At 52.7% G+C, this 27,749-nt stretch overlaps 1 protein-coding gene across 1 annotated transcript in view; it reads left to right on the plus strand.

Moving 5' to 3' along the window:
- The window catches only part of RFX1 (regulatory factor X1), a 118,531-nt gene that overhangs the window by 73,588 nt on the left and 17,194 nt on the right, over positions 1–27,749 (plus strand). Inside the window, exons 8-14 of the mRNA XM_060252666.1 lie at positions 6,033–6,127; positions 9,245–9,602; positions 12,456–12,637; positions 16,148–16,267; positions 18,254–18,369; positions 22,313–22,431; positions 24,247–24,356. Coding sequence (XP_060108649.1) covers positions 6,033–6,127; positions 9,245–9,602; positions 12,456–12,637; positions 16,148–16,267; positions 18,254–18,369; positions 22,313–22,431; positions 24,247–24,356 — 1,100 coding nt within the window. The remainder of the gene's footprint in view (positions 1–6,032; positions 6,128–9,244; positions 9,603–12,455; positions 12,638–16,147; positions 16,268–18,253; positions 18,370–22,312; positions 22,432–24,246; positions 24,357–27,749) is intronic.

A 27,749-nucleotide genomic window follows, 5' to 3' on the forward strand; every position in this document is an offset into this window, starting at 1 on the left:
GCTCTGCCACTGAGCCAGGGCCTCAGGTCAAGGTCTCTCCCATCACCTCCTCCCTGGTCCTTCTATCTGAAGATGCCGGGGATTGAACCTGGGACCTTCTGCATGCCAAGCAGAGGCTCTGCCACTGAGCCAGGGTCTCAGGTCAAGGTCTTTCCCATCACCTCCTGCCTGGTTCTTCTAACTGGAGATGTCGGGGATTGAACCTGGGACCTTCTGCATGCCAAGCAGAGGCTCTGCCACTGAGCCAGGGCCTCACGTCAATGTCTTTCCCATCACCTCCTGCCTGGTTCTTCTAACTGGAGATGCTGCGGATTGAACTTAGGACCTTCTGCTTCCCAAGCAGATGTTCTGCCACTGAGCCACCGTCCCTCCCCGCAGCGTGGGCCCCTGCGCTCCCCGTAGGCCTCGCCTGGTCCCTCTCCTTCCCCCTGACGCCTTCAGTCTTTCTGTTTATTGTCTAGAGCACAGACAGTTGCCCTCCTAAGAGCAGTCAGCAGTCTCCGGAGCAAGAGCAGCGAGCAGTGCAGCAGCAGCAGCAGCAGCAGCAAGGTCTCTCTTTAGAGTGCAGTGGAGGCAGCGGCGCATCCCAGCTGGCCGGCTGTTGCCTGTCCGGCCCGGAGGGCAGGCTCCACTACCTGCCTTCCCTAGACTGCGCCTCGGAGCAGTGGGTAGAGCTGGTCCGCATGCTTCCGCAGCCCCTCCTCCTGCCGCAGCAAAAGGTGGTGATCGAGCAGCTGCCCTTCCTCTCCGCTCACCACGCCAGCCCAGACCAGAGAGTCAAGATTCAGAGAGTCCCTCAGGTGCTAGTGTTCGGGACAGCCGCGACGGCGCTGAAAGTAGGTCCTCTCTGAGGTTGGAGCTCTGCGCCCGTCTGCTTCTGGGAGAGGCAGGCAGGGGAGCCGGGCACAGTCCCCCCACCCTCTGGGGGGACTTGGGGGGTGGCCAACCTGCTGGTCTTCCTTTCCCACCCCTGGCCACAGGAGCTGAAACTCAGAACTGGCTTCAGGTTTGATTTGGGTCTCATTTCCTTGAGGCAGCTGGGCTACGGGGATTTGGGAGGGTCAGGGCTTAGGGCAGGAGTCCCCAACGTGGCACCCGCCAAGTGGGTGTGGCCAGACGGGGCTCTTCACCAACGGGCCTTTTGATTGGCTGTAATTAAAACGTTTCAGCAGCAGCAGCTGCCGCCCAAGTGTTCGTTTTATTCTCTCCCCCACTCCGTTCCCCTGTGTAATTTTTAAAATTGCCCCTCGTCTCTCCCCGCGCTTAGTGCGGTTAGCCTCACTTCCTGCAGCAGCCGTTTTCTGCCTGGCTCCGCCCACTGCGGAAGCCATTTTGTGTTTAACAACCACCCTGTACTAGAATCCCAAAGGTGCCCAGTCTTTCAAAGGTTCCCTGTTCTTCGGGGGCACATTTTGTCTGGGGCATGGGAGCTAGAAGCGAAGGTCGCTAGAATGATAGAATCATTGAGTTGGAAGGGACCTCCAGGGTCATCTAGTCCAACCCCCTGCGCAAGGCAGGATAATGTTGTAGCTAGCCAGGCAGCCAGGTCACCGCTGATGGGCTAACGGCTGAGTCCAAGGAAGCCAGATCCGGCAGTGGTAGCTGCACGAAGACTTCTCGGATTTCTGCTCTCAATAGTTACCTGCAGGTACGGCAAGACCGAGGCCCCAGGTCAGAGGTGACGGCTTCAGTTTACAGGACCTCATAGAGGTTTACGAGATTATGCATGGGATGGAGAAAGTAGAGAAAGAAATACTTTTCTCCCTTTCTCACAAGACGAGAACTCGTGGGCATTCAATGAAAGCAGTCAGGTTAAAACGGATAAAAGGAACTACTTCTTCACCCAAAGGGTGATTAACATGTTAATCACCAAAGGGTGATTAACAGGATATGTGTTAACAGGACATATTGGCCACTGTGTGACACAGAGTGTTGAACTGGATGGGCCATTGGCCTGATCCAACATGGCTTCTCTTATGTCTGGGGAGGTGATGCTCTGTCTTCTTGGTGCTTGGGGGAGGGCACAGTGGGAGGGCTTCTAGTGTCCTGGCCCCACTGCTGGACCTCCTGATGGCACCTGGGTGTTTTGGCCACTGTGTGAGACAGAGTGTTGGATTGGATGGGCCTTTGGCCTGATCCAACATGGCTTCTCTTTTGTTCTTATGTTCAGTCAGGTTTAGGGTTGCAAACCTCCCAGTAGGGTTTGGGAAACTCTCGAGATTACAGCTGGTCTCCAGACAAGAGAGATCAGATCCTCTGGAGAGAACGCCTGCTTTGGAAGGAGGACTTCCCGGCATTATATCCCTTAGAGGCCCCTCCCCTCCCCAAACCCCGCCCTCTCCAGACTCCACCCTCAGATCCTCCCAAGTATTTGGAACCGTCTAGAAGCATTTCCCAACTCAGAGCTGGCAACCCTAGCAGGGTGCTGTCTGCAACCGAACTGAGTCGTGACAACAAACCACGGCGGGTTTTCAGTGGGTTTCAAGCGCAGCTCCTCCAGATCCAGATGTTCTTCTCAGGGGAAGGGCTCGGCCTCTCTGCCCTGTTGTTGGCCCTCCAGAGGAACTGGTTGGCCACTGTGTGAGACAGGAGGCTGGATTAGATGGACCCTCCCTGGCCTGACCCAGCAGGGCTCTTCTGATGTTCTTCTCAAGGGAAGGCCTTGGCCTCTCTGCCCTGTTGTTGGCCCTCCAGAGGAACTGGTTGGCCACTGTGTGAGACAGGAGGCTGGACTAGATGGACCCTCCCTGGCCTGACCCAGCAGGGCTCTTCTGAGGTTTTTCTCAGGGGAAGGGCTCGGCCTCTCTGCCCTGTTGTTGGCCCTCCAGAGGAACTGGCTGGCCACTGTGTGAGACAGGAGGCTGGATTAGATGGACTCTCCCTGGTCTGATCCAGCAGGGCTCTTCTGATGTTCTTCTCAGGGGAAGGGCTCGGCCTCTCTGCCCTGTTGTTGGCCCTCCAGAGGAACTGGTTGGCCACTGTGTAAGACAGGAGGCTGGATTAGATGGACCCTCCCTGGCCTGACCCAGCAGGGCTCTTCTGAGGTTCTTCTCAGGGGAAGGGCTCGGCCTCTCTGCCCTGTTGTTGGCACTCCAGAGGAACTGGCTGTCTCTGTGTGAGACAGGAGGCTGGACTAGATAGACCCTCCCTGGTCTGACCCAGCAGGGCTCTTCTGAGGTTCTTCTCAGGGGAAGGGCTCGGCCTCTCTGCCATGTTGTTGGCGCTCCAGAGGAACTGGCTGTCTTTGTGTGAGACAGGAAGCTGGATTAGATGGACCCTCCCTGGCCTGACCCAGCAGGGCTCTTCTGATGTTCTTCTCAGGGGAAGGGCTCGGCCTCTCTGCCATGTTGTTGGCCCTCCAGAGGAACTGGCTGTCTTTGTGTGAGACAGGAAGCTGGATTAGATGGACCCTCACTGGTCTGACCCAGCAGGGGTCTTCTGATGTTCTTCTCAGGGGAAGGGCTTGGCCTCTCTGCCATGTTGTTGGCCCTCCAGAGGAACTGGCTGTCTTTGTGTGAGACAGGAGGCTGGATTAGATGGACCCTCCCTGGCCTGACCCAGGAGGGCTCTTCTGAGGTTCTTCTCAGGGGAAGGGCTCGGCCTCTCTGCCATGTTGTTGGCCCTCCAGAGGAACTGGCTGTCTTTGTGTGAGACAGGAGGCTGGACTAGGTGGACCCTCACTGGTCTGATCCAAAGGGCTCTTCTGATGTTCTTCTCAGGGGAAGGCCTCAGCCTCTCTGCCCTGTTGTTGGCCCTGCAGAGGAACTGGCTGTCTTTGTGTGAGACAGGAGGCTGGATTAGATAGACCCTCCCTGGCCTGACCCAGCAGGGCTCTTCTGATGTTCTTCTCAGGGGAAGGCCTCGGCCTCTCTGCCCTGTTGCTGGTCCTCCAGAGGAACTGGCTGTCTCTGCGTGAGACAGGAGGCTGGACTAGAGGGACCTCCAGCAGGGCTCGTCTGATGTTCTTGAGGGTGTCGCACTTAACCTTTCTGAAGTTTAGCTGCTGCCTGCTGAATCTGACCACTGAACCGCCAGGTCAGGATTGTGCACAGACTGATAGTGACTCTCCAGGGGTCCCTGAGAAAGGACTTTCTATCACTTAACGTAGGGGTTCCCAACCCCTGGGCCATGGACCGGTATCAGTCCGTGGCCTTTTTTCCAAGTGGGCCGTCCACCCACCCCCTGCGCAGCCTCGCCATCCCACGTTTATACCACTTTAAGGCCGGGGAAGGTGCCATGAAACACTTTCCAGGCCAACCTCCCTCGCCCGCTGCTGATCCAGTCAGTGGGGGAAACCGCGGCAGCAGCGGCGAGCGGCCACTGAAACAGCTGCGCTGCTGTGGTTTTCCCGGCCGATTGGATCAGCTGATCGGCGGTGGGGGGAGGTCGGTCTGGAAGGCACTTTAACTTCCCTGGCCTTAAAGTGGTAAAAACGGGGCGGTCAGGCTGCTGGGGGCGGGGCAGAGGAGGGAGGAGGAAACAGGCGGGGGAGGCAGCCGCTGGCTCTGGGGCCACGCTGGACCAGCCAGTCCTGGGGCCAGTCCCTGGGACAAAAAAGTTTGGGGGCCTCCGACTTAACGCACCTGATCCTCTTAAAACCAGAGATTCCAGGACTGAACCAGGGATCTTCTGTGTGCCAAACAGATGCTGTAGCACTGAGCCACGGCTCCTCCCCGTGTAGACCAAAACATGGAAGACTACACCATAAAATACAGTGTGCATAGAGGCCCTAAGAATCTTTGGGCAGCTCCGTCTCTTTGTGCTCCAAATGGAGAATCTGGTACATCACGAACCATGAGAGGAACCCCCATTCGATCCCTTCTTGATGCAGCCACACTGGGCTTCTTGCACTAGCGTGGGAGGATTCTTAGAAGAAATATCAGTTCCTGTTCTTTGTTCTTATGACTGTTTACCTGGAGTTCTGTAGCACCTCGGGGACCCACAATATTTTGGGGGGAAGGGGGGGTTTGAGAATTTCTCCCCTGCTTCAGTCAAGTTGATTTCATTGTGCATTATAAGTAACCAAAGATGCCAGGGAAAAGGGGGGAAACGTCGTATGTAGAAACATCAAGGTCAGTTCCCAAAAGGCAAAAATTACGTGGAATCACGGGGTCTGTAATCAAGTTGCAAATATTGAAAAGTGTGCATAAGAATCCATCAGCTTCAGTTATATATATGAGTACCTTTCCCTAATGTAACCCTGCCCCCCACCCCCGCAACTTTATTGTAAAATTACAACTATACACACAGGGATCTTCCCATGCATGGTTTCTAATACCTACAGTTTTTAATATTAAGATTTAAATCTAGGACCAGTGTTCCCTCTTCAGTTGAGTTAGTACGAACGAGCTTGCAGTTTTTTTTAGTCTCCAGTCCAAGCGTTTTTTTGTCCTAGCTCAGGAAAAAATGGCCCCAGAGCCAGCTAATTTCTGTAGAATTTTGGCTCACAAGACACTCTGCGGCTTAAAGGGAGTATTATCTACGACTCTATTGTTTTGGAATTGACCTCGATATTTCCACATACAAGGTTTTCCTTTTTCAACCTCTTTGGTTACCTGCTTTGTTCCGGTTTGAAATTTTCCTCCCCTCCCCCCCCCCTTTTTGGCTCCTTTGATCATTTTGCTTTGTACCTCCTTTCTTTGCAACATCCCCCCCCCCCCCACTATTGCCTTTTTGGGGGATATAAGAATTCAGGGATCTCCATTCCAGGGAGTTTTGACTTTCAGAAGTTCATCCCCCAGAAATCTTGTCGGTCCCTAAGGTGCCTCCGGATTCAGATCTAGCAAGCGGACTGCAGGCCAGTACAGCTACTTCCTGAAACTGTCTTATGGCTCTTGTTGTTATCATTAGATCCGTGATGACTCAGAGTCAATAGGTCAGCTGTGAGCCAGTTGACAAAGGCAGGCTTTATTGGGGGTGGGGGGGGCAGCGGGTGTGCCAAGCGGTGGCCCTGCCGGCCGAGACGGAGACCGGTACCTTCCTGCCTCACCCCTCTTTGCCTTCCCTCTCCTCGCTGCTTCCTTCCTCCCCAGGTCCAGCAGCTCCAGCAGGTCCCCGTGCAGCACGTCTATCCCAACCAAGTGCAGTACGTGGAAGGAGGCGATGCCAGCTACACAGCCAGTACCATGTGAGTGTGTGCCTTGAGAACGAAGGGGCCACGCAGAGTCTTGAAAACGACGCGTTCTCCGGATGAGAAATGTCGCGTTTTCGAGCGGCTCTTTTTTAAACCCAATAGGCTGGTGATGGGACCTGATCCCAGCAATGCGTAATTCATTCAGTCACGGTGGATCACAGCAGGGGGATTGGGGAAGGGCGTTCCGGGGATGGGTAGGGATGTCACGCAGAGATGCAGAGAGCCAGTTTGGTGTAGTGGTGAAGTGTGTGGACTCTTATCTGGGAGAACCGGGTTGGATTCCCCACTTCTCCACTTCCAGCTGCTGGAATGGCCTCGGGTCAGCCATAGCTCTCACAGGAGTCATCCTTGAAAGGGCAGCTGCTGTGAGAGCCCTCTCAGCCCCACCCACCTCACAGGGTGTCTGTTGTTGGGGAGGAAGGGAAAGGAGATGGTAGGCCACTGAGACTCTGTCCTTGAAAGGGCAGCTGCTGTGAGAGCCCTCTCAGCCCCACTCACCTCACAGGGGGCCTGTTGTAGAGGAGGAAGGGAAAGGAGATGGTAGGCCACTGAGACTCTGTCCTTGAAAGGGCAGCTGCTGTGAGAGCCCTCTCAGCCCCACTCACCCCACAGGGGGCCTGTTGTGGGGGAGGAAGGGAAGAGAGATGGTAGGCCACTGAGACTCTGTTCCTTGAAAGGGCAGCTGCTGTGAGAGCCCTCTCAGCCCCACTCTCCTCACAGGGGGCCTGTTGTGGGGGAGGAAGGGAAAAGAGATGGTAGGCCACTGAGACTCTGTCCTTGAAAGGGCAGCTGCTGTGAGAGCCCTCTCAGCCCCACTCACCTCACAGGGGGCCTGTTGTGGGGGAGGAAGGGAAAAGAGATGGTAGGCCACTGAGACTCTGTCCTTGAAAGGGCAGCTGCTGTGAGAGCCCTCTCAGCCCCACTCACCTCACAAGGGGCCTGTTGTGGGGGAGGAAGGGAAAGGAGATGGTAGGCCACTGAGACTCTGTCCTTGAAAGGGCAGCTGCTGTGAGAGCCCTCTCAGCCCCACTCACCTCACAGGGGGCCTGTTGTGGGGGAGGAAGGGAAAAGAGATGGTAGGCCACTGAGACTCTGTCCTTGAAAGGGCAGCTGCTGTGAAAGCCCTCTCAACCCCACTCACCTCGCAGGGGGCCTGTTGTGGGGGAGGAAGGGAAAGGAGATGGTAGGCCACTGAGACTCTGTCCTTGAAAGGGCAGCTGCTGTGAGAGCCCTCTCAGCCCCACTCACCTCACAGGGGGCCTGTTGTGGGGGAGGAAGGGAAAAGAGATGGTAGGCCACTGAGACTCTGTCCTTGAAAGGGCAGCTGCTGTGAAAGCCCTCTCAACCCCACTCACCTCGCAGGGGGCCTGTTGTGGGGGAGGAAGGGAAAGGAGATGGTAGGCCACTGAGACTCTGTCCTTGAAAGGGCAGCTGCTGTGAGAGCCCTCTCAGCCCCACCCACCTCGCAGGGTGTCTGTTGTGGGGGGGAAAGATATAGAAGATTGTAAGCCACTCTGATTCTCTGGTTCAGAGAGAAGGGCGGGGTATAAATCTGCAATTTTTCTTCTTCTATTTGGGTGACTCTGACCAATTCTTTGCTATCGTTCCAGCGTCGGAGTTCTTTCCCCCCCCCTCCGACGCTTCCTTCCAATTTCGCGCAAGCTGCCCCAGAGCTTCCACTCACTCTGCCTCTTTCCCAGGGCAAGCAGAAACTGGTTTTCAGAGGATCTTGCTTGCCACAGGAAAGAGGCGGAGCAAGTCATAGCTCCGAGGCAGATAGTGTTAAATTGGATGGAAGCGTTGGGGGAAAAGGAGCTCCAACGCCAGGACAAGGCTAGTGTGGAATCGGTCTCTGTGGTTTTTTTCACCCTCAAAACCATAATGTGGAGACCTCTCCCCATCCCACCCCACAGCATGTCAGTGACATCAGAATAAGGGAGGAGGGCAAATGGCAGCTTTTGGGGGTACGCTCGAAAATGTTTTCGCCGACTGGCAGAAGACGCTATCGGAGGGTTAGAGATGGGCAGCCAGGTCAGTTCATCTGTAGCAGTAGAAAAGAGCGAGAGTCCAGCAGTAGAAAAGAGCGAGAATTCAGGAGCACCTTCAAGACTAACACAATCTGTGGCGGGGGAGAAGGTTTCGGGAGGCACTGCTCAAAGATGTCTGAAGAAGCGAACAGTGACTCAAGAAAGCAGCTCCCCTGCTACCAATTGTGTTAGTCTTTAAGATATTTCTGGACTCTCGCTCTTTTCTACCGATGGAGGGAGACAGATGAGTCTCCTTGGGGAAGGGAGTTCCAAAGTTTTGCAGCCACCACCGAGAAGGCCCTTTCTGGGGGCACCACCCCTCTGGGCTCAGACGGCAGGGGCAACTGAAGCGGGGCCTCCGAAGACGATCAGAGTGCGAACTTGTGCCTGTCCGTGATGTAGACAAATAATGTCTAGTTTGGCCAACAGCAGTGTTCCCTCCAAGCTGAGTTGGCGTGAGCTAGCTCACAGATTTTTAGCCTCCACCTCACACATTTTTGTCTTCGCTCAGGAAAAATGGCCCCAGAGCACAATTGATGCAGTAGCTCACAACTCTATTGCCAGTAGCTCACAACTTGAATGCCAGTAGCTCACAAAGTAGAATTTTTGCTCACAAGACTCTGTAGCTTAGAGGGAACATTGGCCAACAGGTAGGGAGGTTTTGGTGGGTGGCCACGCCTCTGGGGAGCGGGATCTACCCAACGCTCCCCTTGTCTTGCTGCACCCCTCTTTGCTAGAAGGGGCAGAGAGCCAGTTTGGTGTAGTGGTTAAGTGTGCGGACTCTTATCTGGGAGAGCCAGGTTTGATTCCCCGCTCCTCCACCTGCAGCTGCTGGAATGGCCTTGGGTCAGCCATAGCTCTTGCAGAGCTGTCCTTGAAACGGCAGCTGCTGTGAGAGCTCTCTCAGCCCCTCCCACCTCACAGGGTGTCTGTTGTGGGGGGGGGAGAAGATATAGGAGATCGTAAGCCGCTCTGAGTCTCTGATTCAGAGAGAAGGGCGGGGTATAAATCTGCAATTCTCCTTTTCCCATCAGGAAGGGGGAAGCTGATGGTGCCAGCCCCTGACTGCCTTCCTTCCTTTCAGACGCTCCAACACTTACCCGTACACTGAGACCCCGCTCTACACCCAGAACGCGGGAGCCAGCTACTATGAGTCTCAGACCACCCCGACGCAGGTGTCCACCCCGCCCACCTCGCAGGCAGTGGCCAGCAGCGGGTCGGTGCCCATGTACGTCTCCGGAGGGCAAATCATAGCCAACCCCAGCGGCGGTGGGACTGCCGCAGCCAGCGGAGGAGGTGGAGGAGGTGGCGGCGGCAGCAGCGGCAGCAGCACGGGGAGCAGCAGTGGCGGCAGCACGGGGACCTACGTGATCCAAGGGGGTTACATGCTGGGCAGCTCGAGCCAGTCCTACTCACACACCACCCGTGCCTCTCCCGCAACCGTAAGTCCTCATCCTCCAGGCTGCCTTGCTCTCTGCGTGTCGGGAGAGGAGGAGACTGCGGGAAGGTTCTGCACTTTTCAGAACTGCCTTTCTGAATTCTCTTAAGCCTTGGAGGAGGCTGCTGGAAGTTTCTGCACTTTTCAGAACTGCCTTTCTGAATTCTTTTAAGCCAAGGGCGTCAAACATGCAGCCTGGAGGCCGAATTAGTCCCCCAGAGGGCTCCTATCAGGCCCCCGAGCAACTGGCTGTTGTCTGCTTCATTCTTCCTCTCTCTTGCTTCCTTCTGCATCACAGCTTCCTTTGCCGGGCTTGCTCAATCGCACAGGAACTACAGAGCAAAGCCTCTGTTTTTTTCCCCCATTGGCTGAGGCTCCTCCCTTGGGGAGGGAGAGCTTGCTCCGCCAGGCTGTCTCTCAATCGCAAAGCAAAGCTGAGCCAAGCCTGTCTACCTTCTATCGGCTGAAGCTCCTCCCCCTTCCGGTGCCCTGGGGAAGGAAGGAAAGAGCCAGAGCTTCCTTTGCCCGGGTTCCCGGATTGCGCAGGAGAGAGGCAAAGAAAGCGCCTTGAAGACCAACGAGTGTGAATGTTTTAAGCGTATTTTGTTTTAAGTTTTTTAAAAAAAAATCTTTGTGTTCGCCTGTGCCCTTTATAAAGTTTATATCTCTGCTACCTGGCATTACATTTTATGACACACACGGCCCGGCCAGACAAGGCCTCATTTATGTCAGATCCAGTCCTCATAACAAAAGAGTTCAACACCGTGCTCTAAGTAGTACAGCTGTTCCGAGGGTCTGTGCAGCTCCCTGGAGCTTTGCCAGTGATCCTAAACAAGAACCTCAGTGCTGGCCAACCAGATTTGATGCCCGCTTCTGCTTACCTTCCTCTCCACAGCAAGAGAGTTTTGGGGACCCTCGAGAACAGACATGGCACAGTGAGGGCACTCTTGCTCTTTTCATCAGTACTAAATGATTCACAGTTGCTTGGATAGATTATGTGCACATCTCCCTGTAACGAGGATCCTATTATTTAATTTTTGCATCATTTAATGTAGCTAGTATATTATTGGAACTCTCTGCCTGGGGCAAACGATGCTCTGTGTTCTTGGTGCTTGGGAGGGGCAACAGTGGGAGGACTTCACTTGCCCCGCATATAAGGACATAAGAGAAGCCATGTTGGATCAGGCCAATGGCCCATTCAGTCCAACACCCTGTGTCACACAGTGGCCAAAACCCAGGTGCCATCAGGAGGTCCATCAGTGGGGCCAGGACACTAGAAGCCCTCCCACTGTTACCCCTCCCATGCATCAAGAATACAAAGAATCACTGCTGCAGACATAAGAATGCAAGGTAAACCATGTTGGATTTCATTCATTCATTCATTCATTCATTCATTCATTCATTCATTCACATTTTATTTATATCCCGCCCTCCCCGCCGGATTCAATACATACATTGAATTATAACTAACAATATAAACCAACAAATAATTAAAAAACTATTAAAATTCTAAAAACAATTAGTTAATATTAATATGTTAATATTTTGGTGCTATTCAAATGGTGAATTTACTTAACAGTTTACTGAGTGAAGGCCATTCGAAAGAGGACGGTCTTGCAGGCCAATGGCCCTTCCAGCCCAACACTCTGTGTCACACAGTGGCCAAAAAACCCAGGTGCCATCAGAAGGTCCACCAACGGGGCCAGAACACTAGAAGTCCTCACAGTGTGCCCCCCCCCCAAGCACCAAGAAGACAGAGCATCACTGCCCCAGACAGAGTTCTATCAATACACTGTGGCTCCATATGTTTATCCAATTCCTTCTAGAAGCTGTCTATGCTTATAGCCGCTGTCACCTCCTGTGGCAGTGAATTCCATGCGTTAATCACTCTTTGGTTTATCCATTCTAACCTGACTGCTCAGCAATTTCATTGAGTGTCCACAAGTGGTTCAGTGGGCAGACTCTTATCTGGGAGAACCAAGTTTGATTCCCCACTCCTCCACTTGCACCTATTGGAATGGCCTTGGATCAGCCATAGCTTTTGCAGAGGTTGTCCTTGAAAGGGCAACTGCTGGGAGAGCCCTCTCAGCCCCACCCACCTCACAGGGTGTCTGTTGTTGGGGAGGAAGGGAAAGGAGATTGTAGGCCACTCTGAGACTCTGTCCTTGAAAAGGCAGCTTCTGGGAGAGCTCTCTGAGCCCCACCTGCCTCACAGGGTGTCTGTTGTGGGGGAGGAAGGGAAAGGAAATTGTAGGCCGCTCTGAAACTGTCCTTGAAAGGGCAGCTTCTGGGAGAGCTCTCTCAGCCCCACCCACCTCACAGGGTGTCTGTTGTTGGGGAGGAAGGGAAAGGAGATTGTAGGCCGCTCTGAGACTCTGTCCTTGAAAGGGCAACTTCTGGGAGAGCTCTCTCAGCCCCACCCGCCTCACAGGGTGTCTGTTGTTGGGGAGGAAGGGAAAGGAGATTGTAGGCCGCTCTGAGACTCTGTCCTTGAAAGGGCAGCTTCTGGGAGAGCTCTCTCAGCCCCACCCGCCTCACAGGGTGTCTGTTGTGGGGGAGGAAGGTAAAGGAGATTGTGAGCCACTCTGAGACTCTTCGGAGTGGAGGGCGGGATATAAATCCAATATCTTCATCTACCTCACTGGGTGTCTGTTGTGGGGGAGGAGGGGAAAGGAGATTGTGAACCGCTCTGAGACTCTTTGGAGTGGAGGGCGGGATATAAATCCAATTTCTTCATCTACCTCACAGGGTGTCTGTTTTCGGGGAGGAAGGGAAAGGAGATTGTAGGCCGCTCTGAGTCTCTGAGATTCAGAGAGAAGGACAGGGTATAAATCTGCCGTCTTCTTCTTTTTCACAGGTCCAGTGGCTCCTGGATAACTACGAGACAGCGGAAGGGGTGAGCCTCCCGCGGAGCACCTTGTACTGCCACTACCTGCTGCACTGCCAGGAGCAGAAGCTGGAACCCGTCAACGCCGCCTCCTTCGGCAAGCTGATCCGCTCGGTGTTCATGGGGCTCCGCACCCGTCGGCTCGGAACCAGGTAAACGTGGACCAGGTTCTCCCGTGGACTCCACCCCCACCCTGACTTTAGGAGAAGGGACTGGGGGAAGGGGAAGCGCTAAACTAGTTAAGACCAGTGACGTATGTTAAATGGGGTCTCCGGCTCCAGATTGGAAAGTACCTGGATATCTGGGGGGTGGAGTCTGAGGAGGGCGGGGTTTGGGGAGGGGCTTAAAAGGGAGGTACAATGCCATAACGTCCACCTTCCAAAGCAGCCATTTTCTTCAGAGGAACAGTGGCGCGGAATTGTTTTCTGTGGCCCCAGAAGGCAGGACCAGAACCAATGGGTTGAAATTAAATCAGAAGAGTTTCTGGCTCAACATTAGGAAGAACTTCCTGACCGTGAGAGCGGTTCCTCAGTGGAACAGGCTTCCTTGGGAGGTGGGGGCTCTCCTTCCTTGGAGGTTTTTCAACAGAGGTTGGATGGCCATCTGACAGCAATGAGGATCCTGTGAATTTAGTGGGAGGTGCTTGTGAGTTTAGAGCGGTTCCTCAGTGGAACAGGCTTCCTCCTTGGGAGGTGGTGGGCCCTCCTTCCTTGGAGGTTTTTCAACAGAGGCTGGATGGCCATCTGCCAGCAATGAAGATTCTTATAGATAAAAATATGGAGCAGAGGTCCATCAGTGGCTATTAGCCACAGTGTGTGTGTGTGTGTGTGTATGTATGTATATATATATATATTTGGCCGCTGTGTGACACAGAATGTTGGACTGGATGGGCCATTGCCCTGATCTAACATGGCTTCTCTTATGTTCTTATGTTCTAAGATCCTGTGAATTTAGGGGGAGGGATTTGTGAGTTTCCTGCACTGTGCAAGGGGTTGGACTAGGTGACCCTAGAGGTCCCTTCCAACTCTTATGATTCTATGACTCCAGAGTCATGCTGAGGATTGAACCTGAGACCTTCTGCGTGCCAAGCAGAGGCTCTGCCACTGAGCCAGGGTCTCAGGTCAAGGTCTTTCCCATCCCCTCCTGCCTGGTCCTTTTAACTGGATATGCCAGGGATTGAACCTGGGACCTTCTGCCTGCCAAGCAGAGGCTCTGCCACTGATCCAGGGTCTCAGGTCAAGGTCTTTCCCATCACCTCCTGCCTGGTCCTTTTAACTGGAGATGCCGGGGATTGAACCTGGGGCCTTCTGCATACCAAGCAGAGGCTCTCCCACTGAGCCAGGGTCTCAGGTCAAGGTCTTTCCCATCCCCTCCTGCCTGGTCCTTCCAACTGGAGATGCCGGGGATTGAACCTGGGGCCTTCTGCATGCCAAGCAGAGGCTCTGCCACTGAGCCGGGGTCTCAGGTCAAGGTCTTTCCCATCCCCTCCTGCCTGGTCCTTCCAACTGGAGATGCCGGGGATTGAACCTGGGACCTTCTGCATGCTAAGCAGAGGCTCTGCCACTGAGCCAGGGTCTGAGGTCAAGGTCTTTCCCATCACCTCCTGCCTGGTCCTTTTAACTGGAGATGCCGGGGACTGAACCTGGGACCTTCTACATGCCAAGCAGAGGCTCTGCCACTGAGCCAGGGTCTCAGGTCAAGGTCTTTCCCATCACCTCCTGCCTGGTCCTTTTTTTTATTTATAAACAATTTTATTAGTAACATATGGTAGTAGAACTATATCTACAACTTATAAAGAGCTTAAGAAAAAAAATCTTCCTACCCCATATCTTACTTTCCTCCCACCCCTCCCTCCATTACTTGACCCCCGCCAGTGTTATTTTTTAAAAAAGCAAATATTAAAGGTACCCTTAGCTATTAAGAAAAAAAAAACCCTCCAAGAGTTATATTCTTATTTTAAAAATCTTAATCATCAAAAATTGTCCAATGTCCTTTTATTTTCCACTCTTTCTCTACATATCTTCTGAATTTCTTCCACTCCAGATTAAAAAGTTCTAGATCATAGTCTCTTAGTTTTCTTGTTAATTTGTCCATTTCACTCCATGACATAACTTTTGTAATCCAGTCCCATTTCTCTGGTATTTTTTCTTGCTTCCACAGCTGTGCATATAATGTCCTAGCAGCTGAGAGCAAGTACCATATTAAAGTTCTATCTTCTTTTGGAAATTTTTCCATTTGTAATCCCAGCAGAAAAATCTCTGCCACTTTATTGAATTCATATCCCAAAATCTTAGAAATCTCTTGCTGAATCATTTGCCAAAACATTTTAGCCCTTTCACAAGTCCACCACATATGGTAGAAAGAACCTTCGTGCTTTTTACATTTCCAACACCTATCTGGCATCTTGTTGTTCATCTTTGCTAATTTTTTTGGAGTCATATACCATCTATACATCATCTTAAAGCAGTTTTCTTTGATACTATGACATGTTGCGAGTTTCATAGAATTTTTCCACAAATGTTCCCAAGATTCCATCTTTATTTCTTTATTTACATTAATTGCCCATTTTATCATTTGAGATTTCACTACTTCATCTTCTGTAGACCATTGTAAAAGTAATTTGTATACTTTTGAAATTAATTTCTCATTATCTCCAAGCAGAACTCCTTCCATTTCTGTTTGCTCTTTCCTTATTCCTTCAGCTTTGATATCATTCTCCATCAAGCTTTTTATTTGTTGCATTTGAAACCAATCATATTTATAACTCAGTTCTTCTGCAGTTTTCAGTTCTATTTTCCCACTTTGTATTTTAAGTAACTGGTTGTATGATAGTTGTTTTTCCTTAACTGTTTTAGCCGTTAACTTTATCACTTCCGCTGGCACTATCCACAAAGGTCTCCTCTCATCACCATATTTCTTATACTTTATCCACACGTTCAGTAGACTGCTCCTTATATAGTGGTGAGAGAAAAGACCGTCCATCTTCTTTTTTCCATAATACAAGTATGCATGCCAGCCGAATTTTTTTCCATGGCCTTCCAACACTAAAAGATTTTTGTTTAACAGCATTATCCATTCTTTCATCCATACTAAACAAATTGCTTCATGATACAGTTTCAAATCTGGTAATTGGAATCCACCTCTCTCTCTTGCATCTGTCAAGACTTTCATTTTAATTCTTGGTTTCTTCCCGGCCCATACAAATTCCGAAATTTTCCTTCGCCATTTATCAAACTGTTTAGCATCTTTCACAATGGGGATGGTTTGAAACAAATACATAATCCTTGGTAAGATATTCATTTTTATTGCAGCTATTCTGCCCAACAATGACAAGTTGAGCTTGTTCCACTTTAGCATATCTTCTTCTATTTTATGCCATAGTTTTTCATAACTGCCTGGTCCTTTTAACTGGAGATGCCGGGGATTGAACCTGGGACCTTCTGCATGCCAAGCAGAGGCTCTGCCACTGAGCCAGAGTCTCAGGCCAAGGTCTTTCCCATCCCCTCCTGCCTGGTCCTTCCAACTGGAGATGCCGGGGATTGAACCTGGGACCTTCTGCATGCCAATCATTGTGCTCTACCACTGAGCCATGGCCCCTCTCATGTACCAAAGGCAGAGGGAGTAACCATCAGCCTTGTCCTCCCTCCCCGCTTGTCTTTCAGGGGAAACTCCAAATACCACTACTACGGGTTGCGCATCAAGGCCAACTCCCCCCTACTCCGGCTCATGGAGGACCAGCAGCACCTGGCCATGAGGCAGCAGCCCTTTTCTCAGAAGCAAAGGTAGGAGGCAGCACCCGGGCACAATTTCTCATTGCCTGGCTACTGCGGCTCTCTGGAAAGCTCTGTGCGCAACCCCTGAGGAAGAAGACTGCAGAGGAGGAAGACTGCAGATATATTCCCCCCCTTCTCTCTGAATCAGAGAGTCAGAGTTGCTTGCAATCTCCTTTATCTTCTCCCCCCACAACAGACACCCTGGGTAGGGCTGAGAGAGCTCTGACAGAAGCTGCCCTTTCAAGGACAACTCCTATGAGATCTATGGCTGACTCAAGGCCATTCCAGCAGGCTGCAAGTGGAGGAGTGGGGAATCAAACCTGGTTCTCCCAGATAAGAGTCCACACACTTCACCACTACACCAAGCTGGCTCTCTTAAGAAGATACTGGATTTATATCCCACCCTTCCCTCTGAATCTCAGAGTCTGAGTTGCTCACAATCTCCTTTACCTTCCACCCCCACAACAGAGAGCTCACCCAGAAGCTGCCCTTTGAAGGGTAGCTCTGCAAGAGCTCTGCCTGCCTGCAAGTGGAGGAGAGGGGAATCCAACCTGGTTCTCCCAGATAAGAGAGCTCTGGCTGACCCAAGGCCATTCCAGCAGGTGCAAGTGGAGGAGTGGGGAATCAAACCCAGTTCTCCCAGATAAGAGAGCTATGGCTGACCCAAGGCCACTCCAGCAGGTGCAAGTGGAGGAGCGGGGAATGAAACCCGGTTCTCCCAGATAAGAGAGCTATGGCTGACCCAAGGCCATTCCAGCAGCTGCAAGTGGAGGAGTGGGGAATCAAACCTGGTTCTCCCAGATAAGAGTCCACACACTTCACCACTACACCAAGCTGGCTCTCTTAAGAAGATACTGGATTTATATCCCACTCTTCCCTCTGAATCTCAAAGTCTGAGTTGCTCACAATCTCCTTTACCTTCCACCCCCACAACAGAGAGCTCACCCAGAAGCTGCCCTTTGAAGGGTAGCTCTGCAAGAGCTCTGCCTGCCTGCAAGTGGAGGAGTGGGGAATCCAACCTGGTTCTCCCAGATAAGAGAGCTCTGGCTGACCCAAGGCCATTCCAGCAGCTACAAGTGGAGGAGTGGGGAATCAAACCCGGTTCTCCCAGATAAGAGAGCTCTGGCTGACCCAAGGCCATTCCAGCAGCTACAAGTGGAGGAGTGGGGAATCAAACCTGGTTCTCCCAGATAAGAGATCTATGGCTGACTCAAGGCCATTCCAGCAGGCTGCAAGTGGAGGAGTGGGGAATCAAACCTGGTTCTCCCAGATAAGAGTCCACACACTTCACCACTACACCAAGCTGGCTCTCTTAAGAAGATACTGGATTTATATCCCACCCTTCCCTCTGAATCTCAGAGTCTGAGTTGCTCACAATCTCCTTTACCTTCCACCCCCACAACAGAGAGCTCACCCAGAAGCTGCCCTTTGAAGGGTAGCTCTGCAAGAGCTCTGCCTGCCTGCAAGTGGAGGAGTGGGGAATCCAACCTGGTTCTCCCAGATAAGAGAGCTCTGGCTGACCCAAGGCCATTCCAGCAGGTGCAAGTGGAGGAGTGGGGAATCAAACCCGGTTCTCCCAGATAAGAGAGCTCTGGCTGACCCAAGGCCATTCCAGCAGGTGCAAGTGGAGGAGTGGGGAATCAAGCCCTGTTCTCCCAGATAAGAGAGCTCTGGCTGACCCAAGGCCATTCCAGCAGCTGCAAGTGGAGGAGTGGGGAATCAAACCCGGTTCTCCCAGATAAGAGAGCTATGGGTGACCCAAAGCCATTCCAGCAGGTGCAAGTGGATGATGGCGGAATCAAACCTGGTTCTCCCAGATAAGAGTCCACGCACCACTACACCAAGCTGGCTCTCTTCCTTGCATCACCCACATATGGCAGATCGCAGCCATATTCGTCTCCTGGCACATAGGCCATAGCCTTGTTTCCTCCCTTCCCCCATGCCCTGGGGCAGCCCCTGAGCCTTGCCATGACCCTGCTTTCCTCTGCTTTGCAGGCTGAAGCCCATACAGAAGATGGAGGGCATGACCAACGGAGTGGCCGTGGGGCAGCAGCAGGCCTCGGGGCTGTCCGACATCAGCGCCCAGGTGCAGCAGTACCAGCAGTTCTTGGGTAAGTTTAAGAACATAAGACTCTGTGTCACATAACAACATAAGAGAAGCCCTGTTAGATCAGGCCAGTGGCCCCTCCAGTCCAACACTCTGTGTCACATAAGAACATAAGAGAAGCCCTGTTGGATCAGGCCAGTGGCCCCTCCAGTCCAACACTCTGTGTCACATAAGAACATAAGAGAAGCCATGTTGGATCAGGCCAATGGCCCCTCCAGTCCAACGCTCTGTGTCACATAAGAGAAGCCCTGTTGGATCAGGCCAACGGCCCCTCCAGTCCAACGCTCTGTGTCACATAAGAACATAAGAGAAGCCCTGTTGGATCAGGCCACTGGCCCCTCCAGTCCAACGCTCTGTGTCACATAAGAACATAAGAGAAGCCATGTTAGATCAGGCCAGTGGCCCCTCCAGTCCAACACTCTGTGTCACATAAGAACATAAGAGAAGCCCTGTTGGATCAGGCCAGTGGCCCCTCCAGTCCAAAACTCTGTGTCACATAAGAACATAAGAGAAGCCCTGTTGGATCAGGCCACTGGCCCCTCCAGGCCAACGCTCTGTGTCACATAAGAACATAAGAGAAGCCCTGTTCGATCAGGCCACTGGCCCCTCCAGTCCAACGCTCTGTGTCACATAAGAACATAAGAGAAGCCCTGTTGGATCAGGCCACTGGCCCCTCCAGTCCAACGCTCTGTGTCACATAAGAACATAAGAGAAGCCCTGTTGGATCAGGCCACTGGCCCCTCCAGTCCAACACTCTGTGTCACATAACAACATAAGAGAAGCCATGTTGGATCAGGCCAGTGGCCCCTCCAGTCCAACACTCTGTGTCACATAAGAACATAAGAGAAGCCATGTTGGATCAGGCCAGTGGCCCCTCCAGTCCAACACTCTGTGTCACATAAGAACATAAGAGAAGCCATGTTGGATCAGGCCAATGGCCCCTCCAGTCCAACGCTCTGTGTCACATAAGAGAAGCCCTGTTGGATCAGGCCAACGGCCCCTCCAGTCCAACGCTCTGTGTCACATAAGAACATAAGAGAAGCCCTGTTGGATCAGGCCACTGGCCCCTCCAGTCCAACGCTCTGTGTCACATAAGAACATAAGAGAAGCCATGTTAGATCAGGCCAGTGGCCCCTCCAGTCCAACGCTCTGTGTCACATAAGAACATAAGAGAAGCCCTGTTGGATCAGGCCAGTGGCCCCTCCAGTCCAAAACTCTGTGTCACATAAGAACATAAGAGAAGCCCTGTTGGATCAGGCCACTGGCCCCTCCAGGCCAACGCTCTGTGTCACATAAGAACATAAGAGAAGCCCTGTTCGATCAGGCCACTGGCCCCTCCAGTCCAACGCTCTGTGTCACATAAGAACATAAGAGAAGCCCTGTTGGATCAGGCCACTGGCCCCTCCAGTCCAACGCTCTGTGTCACATAAGAACATAAGAGAAGCCCTGTTGGATCAGGCCACTGGCCCCTCCAGTCCAACGCTCTGTGTCACATAAGAACATAAGAGAAGCCCTGTTGGATCAGGCCACTGGCCCCTCCAGTCCAACGCTCTGTGTCACATAAGAACATAAGAGAAGCCATGTTGGATCAGGCCACTGGCCCCTCCAGTCCAACGCTCTGTGTCACATAAGAACATAAGAGAAGCCCTGTTGGATCAGGCCAACGGCCCCTCCAGTCCAACGCTCTGTGTCACTTAAGAACATAAGAGAAGCCCTGTTGGATCAGGCCACTGGGCCCTCCAGTCCAACGCTCTGTGTCACATAAGAACATAAGAGAAGCCATGTTGGATCAGGCCACTGGCCCCTCCAGTCCAACGCTCTGTGTCACATAAGAACATAAGAGAAGCCCTGTTGGATCAGGCCAATGGCCCATCCAGTCCAACACTCTGTGTCACATAAGAGAAGCCATGTTGGATCAGGCCAATGGCCCATCCAGTCCAACACTCTGTGTCACATAAGAACATAAGAGAAGCCATGTTGGATCAGGCCAGTGGCCCATCCAATCCAACACTCTGTCACATAAGAACATAAGAGAAGCCATGTTGGATCAGGCCAATGGCCCCTGCAGTCCAACACTCTGTGTCACAAAAGAACATAAGAGAAGCCCTGTTGGATCAGGCCAGTGGCCCCTGCAGTCCAACACTCTGTGTCACAGAAGAACATAAGAGAAGCCATGTTGGATCAGGCCAATGGCCCATCCAGTCCAACACTCTGTGTCACATAAGAACATAAGAGAAGCTATGTTGGATCAGGCCAGTGGCCCATCCAGTCCAACACTCTGTGTCACATAAGAACATAAGAGAAGCCATGTTGGATCAGGCCAATGGCCCATCCAGTCCAACACTCTGTGTCACATAAGAACATAAGAGAAGCCATGTTGGATCAGGCCAGTGGCCCATCCAGTCCAACACTCTGTCACATAAGAACATAAGAGAAGCCATGTTGGATCAGGCCAATGGCCCATCCAGTCCAACACTCTGTGTCACAGAATAACATAAGAGAAGCCCTGTTGGATCAGGCCAGTGGCCCCTGCAGTCCAACACTCTGTGTCACAGAAGACCATAAGAGAAGCTATGTTGGATCAGGCCAGTGGCCCATACAGTCCAACACTCTGTGTCACATAAGAACATAAGAGAAGCCATGTTGGATCAGGCCAGTGGCCCCTCCAGTCCAACACTCTGTGTCACATAAGAACATAAGAGAAGCCATGTTGGATCAGGCCAGTGGCCCATACAGTCCAACACTCTGTGTCACATAAGACCATAAGAGAAGCTATGTTGGATCAGGCCAACGGCCCATCCAGTCCAACACTCTGTGTCACATAAGAACATAAGAGAAGCTATTTTGGATCAGGCCAGTGGCCCATACAGTCCAACACTCTGTGTCACTGCGGCTCTCTGGAAAGCTCTGTGTGGGGACCGGCCAAGGTCTCCATGGGCCCCTTGACTCATCAGAACATAAGAGAAGCCCTGTTGGATCAGGCCAATGGCCCATCCAGGCCAACACTCTGTGTCACACAAGAACATAAGAGAAGCCATGTTGGACCAGGCCAATGGCCCATCCAGGCCAACACTCTGTGTCACATAACATAAGAGAAGCCCTGTTGGATCAGGCCAGTGGCCCCTCCAGTCGAACACTCTGTCACATAAGAACATACGAGAAGCCATGTTGAATTAGGCCAGTGGCCCATCCAGTCCAACACTCTGTCACATAAGAACATACGAGAAGCCCTGTTGGATCAGGCCAGTGGCCCCTCCAGTCCAACACTCTTTGTCACTGATGGACCTCCTGATGGCAGCTTGGTTTTGACCACTGTGTGACACAGAGTGTTGGGCTGAATGAGCCATTGGCCTCATCCAACATGGCTTCTCTTATGTTCTTATGGACCACCTGATGGCACCTGGTTTTTTTGGCCTCTGTGTGACACAGTGCTGGACTGGATGGGCCATTGGCCTGATCTTACATGACTTCTGTTCTTATGTCTGCGGAAGTGACACTCTGCATTCTTGGTGCTTGGAGAGGCAACAGTGTGAGGACTTCTAGTGTCCTGGCCTCACTGGTGGACCTCCTGATGGCACCTGGTGTTTTTTGGCCCCTGTGTGACATAAAGAGTAGGACTGGAATGGGCCATTGGCCTGATCCAACATGGCTTCTCTTATGTTCTCTTATGTCTGCGGCAGTGATGCTCTGTGTTCCTGGTGCTTGGGGGGCACAGTGGGAGGGCTTCTAGTGTCCTGAACCCATTGATGGACCTCCTGATGGCACCTGGTTTTTTTTGGCCACTATGTGACACAGAGTGTTGGACTGGATGGGCCATTGGCCTGATCCAAGATGGCTTCTCACAACCCCATAGACACGATTCCCGTGTCTGCTAAGAAGAGACAGGGCTGCTTGCTGGAAGTGAGGAGGGGTCTCTGAAGCTTTCCCTGCTCCCATTCTTGTTGCAGACCCCTCTCGCAGCCTGCCTGACTTTGCGGAATTGGACCTGCAAGGGAAGACCCTCCCGGAGGGCATCGGGGCCGAGGACGTGAAAGCTTTCCAGCTGCTCTACCGGGAGCATTGCGAGGTGTGTGTGGGGGGGGGAGTCTCTTGGGAAGGGAACTGGAGGGCTGGGGAGGAGCCAGGTGGCTTCTCCTTACTTTAAGAGCCCCGTGGCGCAGAGCTGCAGTACTGCAGTCTTAAGCTCTAAGTTCGATCCCTGGTGGAAGCTGGGTTCTCAGGTAGCCAGCTCGAGGTTGACTCAGCCTTCCATCCTTCCAAGGTCGGTCAAATGAGTCCTCAGCTTGCTGGGGGGAAAGTGTAGATGACTGGAGAAGGCAGTGGCAAACCAGCCCGTAAAAAGTCTGCCGTGAAAATGTTGTGAAAGCAACGTCACCCCAGAGACGGAAACGACTGGTGCTTGCACAGGGGACCTTTCCTTTTCCTCTCCCTACTTTACGGAGTCTCAGAGCTGCTTTCCCTTCCCCTCCCGCAACAGGCACCTTGTGAGGCAGGCGGGGCTGAGAGAATTCAGAGAGAGACGTGACTGGCCCAAGGTCACCCAGCAGGCTGCTCCTGGAGGGAGGAGAGGGGAAGCAAACCCAGCTCTCCAGAGTAGAGCCTGCCACTCTTAACCCCTAATGGTCTCCCGCTGGCCTTTTTACAATTGCTTTGCAAACACCACTGCAGTCTTGGAGGGGTGGGGTCTTAGTCATTACTATTCAGTTGCTGGGACACGGCAGTCCTGGCCATTGCTGATTTTTCTTCTCTTTTCTGCCACGGGAGCAAGCTCACATTGTGGGGGGCTTTATACACAGACACCACACAGGCAGAGACTAAGATCTGAACCAAGGAAGAAGGTATTGTATTTAAATCCTGCTCTATATTCTGAATCTTAGAGTCTCAGAGCAGCTCACAATCTCCTTAACTTCCCCCCACACACACACACACAAACACACAACAGACACCCAGTGAGGTGGGTGGGAATGAGAGAGCTCTGACAGAAGCTGCGCTTTAAAGGACAGCTCTGCGAGAGCTACAGCTGACCCAAGGCCATTCCAGCAGCTGCAAGTGGAGGAGTGGGGAATCAAACCCGGTTCTCCCAGATAAGAGAGGTCTGGCTGACCCAAGGCCATTCCAGCTGGTGCAAGTGGAGGAGGGGGGAATCAAACCCAGTTCTCCCAGATAAGAGAGCTATGGCTGACCCAAGGCCATGCTAGCAGGTTCAAGTGGAGGACGGGGGAATCAAATCCGGTTCTCCAAGATAAGAGAGCAATGGCTGACCCAAGGCCATTCCAGCAGCTGAAACTGGAAGAGTGGGGAATCAAACCCGGTTCTCCCAGATAAGAGAGGTCTGGCTGACCCAAGGCCATTCCAGCTGGTGCAAGTGGAGGAGGGGGGAATCAAACCCAGTTCTCCCAGATAAGAGAGCTATGGCTGACCCAAGGCCATGCTAGCAGGTTCAAGTGGAGGACGGGGGAATCAAATCCGGTTCTCCAAGATAAGAGAGCAATGGCTGACCCAAGCTCATTCCAGCAGCTGAAACTGGAAGAGTGGGGAATCAAACCCGGTTCTCCCAGATAAGAGAGCTCTGGCTGACCCAAGGCCATTCCAGCAGGTGCAAGTGTAGAAGTGGGGAATCGAACCTGGTTCTCCCAGGTAAGAGTCCGCACACTTCACCACCACACCAAATTGGCTCTCAGACTGGTTCTCAAATTAGCCTCATTTTAAGCAGTGCCGCAATCATAGATGGGAATTCCCGGTCCACAGCTGCCCAAATTTTTGTCTCCTTCATTGTGGGGAGAGACATAAAGCCAAATCCTGTCCTTACAACCCCCAAGCTCACGGACCAGTTGTGCGCATGGCTTTTACGACAGCGTTTCATCCTCCTTGTCCTTTGCAGGCTATTGTCGACGTGATGATCAACCTTCAGTTCACGCTGGTGGAGACGCTCTGGAAGACCTTCTGGAGGTACAACATGAACCAGCCGAGCGAAGCCAGCACAATCGTTGTGTGAGTATGGCCAGGAGGCGGTTGGCGAAAGCACGTGGGACCGGGAAAGCATTTGAGCAAAGACACTCCCCCCCACACACACACACACTGTTGGGCACTGAGAACGGTTGGCACGCCACCGTCCTCACCCATGTGACAGCTTCCTAGCTCAGGGCTGGGCATTTCTCATCAGTTGGAAGACAATTTCAGTGTGTTTGCCCTGAGCTCTCAGGGGATACCTTTGGCATTGCTCCAGTTGACACTTTCCCAGCTAACCCCCCTAACCAGAAGATGCCTTATGATCAACCTTCAGTTCATGTTGGGCTGCGGCTCAGTGGCAGAGCCTCTGTTTGAGATGCAGAAGGTCCCAGGTTCGATCCCTGGCATCTCCAGTTAAAAGGACCAGGCAGGAGGGGATGGGAAAGACCTTGACCTGAGACCCTGGCTCAGTGGCAGAGCCTCTGCTTGGCGTGCAGGAGGGGATGGAAAGACCTTGACCTGAGACCCTGGCTCAGTGGCAGACCCTCTGCTTGGCATGCAGAAGGTCCCAGGTTCGATCCCCGGCATCTCCAGTTAAAAGGACCAGGCAGGAGGTGATGGGAAAGACCTTGACCTGAGACCCTGGCTCAGTGGCAGAGCCTCTGCTTGGCGTGCAGAAGGTCCCAGGTTCAATCCCCAGCATCTCCAGTTAAAAGGACCAGGCAGGAGGTGATGGGAAAGTCCTTGACCTGAGACCCTGGCTCAGTGGCAGAGCCTCTGCTTGGCATGCAGAAGGTCCCAGGTTCAATCCCCAGCATCTCCAGTTAAAAGGACCAGGCAGAAGGTGATGGGAAAGACATTGACCTGAGTCCCTGGCTCAGTGGCAGAGCCTCTGCTTGGCATGCAGAAGGTCCCAGGTTCAATCCCCAGCATCTCCAGTTAAAAGGACCAGGCAGAAGGTGATGGGAAAGACCTTGACCTGAGACCCTGGCTCAGTGGCAGAGCCTCTGCTTGGCATGCAGAAGGTTCCAGGTTCTATCCCTGGAATCTCCAGTTAAAAGGACCAGGCAGGAGGGGATGGGAAAGGCCTTGACCTGAGACCCTGGTTCAGTGGCAGAGCCTCTGCTTGGCATGCAGAAGGTCCCAGGTTCAATCCCCGGCATCTCCAGTAAGAAAGGACCAGGCAGGAGGTGATGGGAAACCCTGAGACCCTGGCTCAGTGGCAGAGCTCCTGCTTGGCATGCAGAAGGTCTCAGGTTCAATCCCCGGCATCTTCAGTTAAAAGGACCAGGCAGGAGATGATGGGAAAGACCTTGACCTGAGACCTGGCTCAGTGGCAGAGCCTCTGCTTGGCATGCAGAAGGTCCCAGGTTCAATCCCTGGAATCTCCAGTTAAAAGGACCAGGCAGGAGGTGATGGGAAAGACCTTGACCTGAGACCCTGGCTCAGTGGCAGAGCCTCTGCTTGGCATGCAGAAGGTCCCAGGTTTGATCCCTCGGATCTCCAGTTAAAAGGATCAGGCAGGAGGGGATGGGAAAGACCTTGACCTGAGACCCTGGGAGCCTGGAGGATATCCAGGGAGGTGGCCGAATAAAGCCTGCCCCTGCCTCCCGGCTCTGGTATTCCAAGGTCTCCCATCGAAGTACTTGCCAGAGACGACCCCACTGAACTTCCGAGAGCTGATGAGATCAGGGCAGTCCGCTTCTTGTGTTTTTGGAGAAGCTGCAACTGAGGGGTCGAGCATCTGCTTGGCCTGCAGGGTCAAACCCCAGTTGAAAAGATCAGGTAGTGGGTGATGTGACAGACCTTTCTCTGTTTGGGACCGTGGAGAGCCGCTGCCAGTCTGAGTAGGCGATACTGACCACTGTGGACCCAGGATCCGATTCAGTTTAAGGCAGCTTCGATGTGCTCATCCGAAAGCAGCTTTGCTCCCGAATTTTCCTTTGTGACCTGCATCAGAATGAACGAGGCGCTCGGCTCTTCTGTGTCAAGGGCCTTGCCATGTTTTGGTTTTTGCTATGCTACTTCCCTGTGCCTCTCAGCTTTGCTGCTTCCGCTGCACCTATAATGGAACAAGCTCCCCAAATTCTTTCCGCCGGTCTGGTGGGTTGCTAGGGGAGCCCAAGGTCAGCCTGCTTGATTAGATGCATCTGCAAGGAAAGGGCCTTGTCACGACTCAGGGGGGGTCTTGCCAATTGCTGCCACCACTCTGGGTTAAGGGTTCCCCTTGAGAAGGCCCAGAATAGCCTCCCAAACCCTTCAGGCCTCCTGTAGCTTAGGCCAAATAATAGACGTGAGGACCAGGCAGAATTTACAACAACAAAAAGGTTTTATTTTAAGAGGGAAGTTCAGTGCAGTGTAAACAAACAAGGTGCATTGAAGAGTAAAGGGCTGAAAGGAAAATAACGTGTCTCAGTATACCAGGGGTGGGGAACCTCTTTCCCAAGGGCCGTATGCGGTCCTCGAGGTGACTTGGTGTGGCACTCGGGGATTGCTGGACTGAACCGAGGCACGTGGCAGCTTCCCTGGGCCCTGGCTGGCCAGCAAAGATCGTGGGGCCCAGTCGCACTGTGCAGCAGCCTCCCCAGGGCCAGGCAGGGATCACAGGGCCCAGATGTGCTGTGCGGCAGCCTCCCTGGGGCCTGGCTGGCCGACCAGAATTGCTGCGGGACCTGGAAAAGTTACTGCCACAGTTCAGTTTGCACTTGATTATCCCAGAGGGTGTGGCCTGATATACTAATGAGTGTGTGACCAAATATGCTAAAATTAGGGGATGTGGTCTAATATGCTACTGAGCTCCTGCTGGGCTTTTTCTAGAAAAAAGCCTTGGACCTATGCATTTGCCTAGGGCAGCGGGCCGGGTGTGTGTGTGTGTGAGATTAGCCTCTCCCCATATGACTTCAAATAGAAAAACAACTATTTGCATTAATTTTGCTGGCCTGAATCATTCTCCCTCAGCAGAGCACTTTTTTAAGTTGATAATTTTTTATGGCCCGCAAATGATGTTATAAATATCCATGTGGCCCTTGGCGGAAAAAAGGTTCCCCGCCCCTGCTCTATACAGTCCCTACTGTCTCAGTCACATCTGGGCCTACTCACCTTTCCTCTAAGGGTGGGGGGTCTCTTCCTTGCAGCAGCCTTCCTCAGCTCTGCCTCCTAGGAAAAGAACACCCACTTCCTGGGCTTGGCCCTTTTATCTTCTCCCAGGCCCCACCCCTCTCTGGGCCTGTTTCCCTCCAAAACCCTCGCTACCCAATCAGAGGGGATCCTGGGAGATGTAGGCTTTTCCCAGTAACTCCTAAACAGGCTTCCCTGGGGCCTGCAGGCCTCACCAGGCCCAGGATCATGACAGGCCTGGACAAGTCTTGGGGGGAGGGATTGCTGGAGCCTGCGCTTTGCTGCCCGCTTTTTGCTTAAAAGTGTAACGGTTAGATC

The sequence above is a fragment of the Heteronotia binoei genome, chromosome 13 (assembly GCF_032191835.1).
Source record: "Heteronotia binoei isolate CCM8104 ecotype False Entrance Well chromosome 13, APGP_CSIRO_Hbin_v1, whole genome shotgun sequence".
Taxonomy (NCBI): Eukaryota; Metazoa; Chordata; class Lepidosauria; order Squamata; family Gekkonidae; genus Heteronotia; species Heteronotia binoei.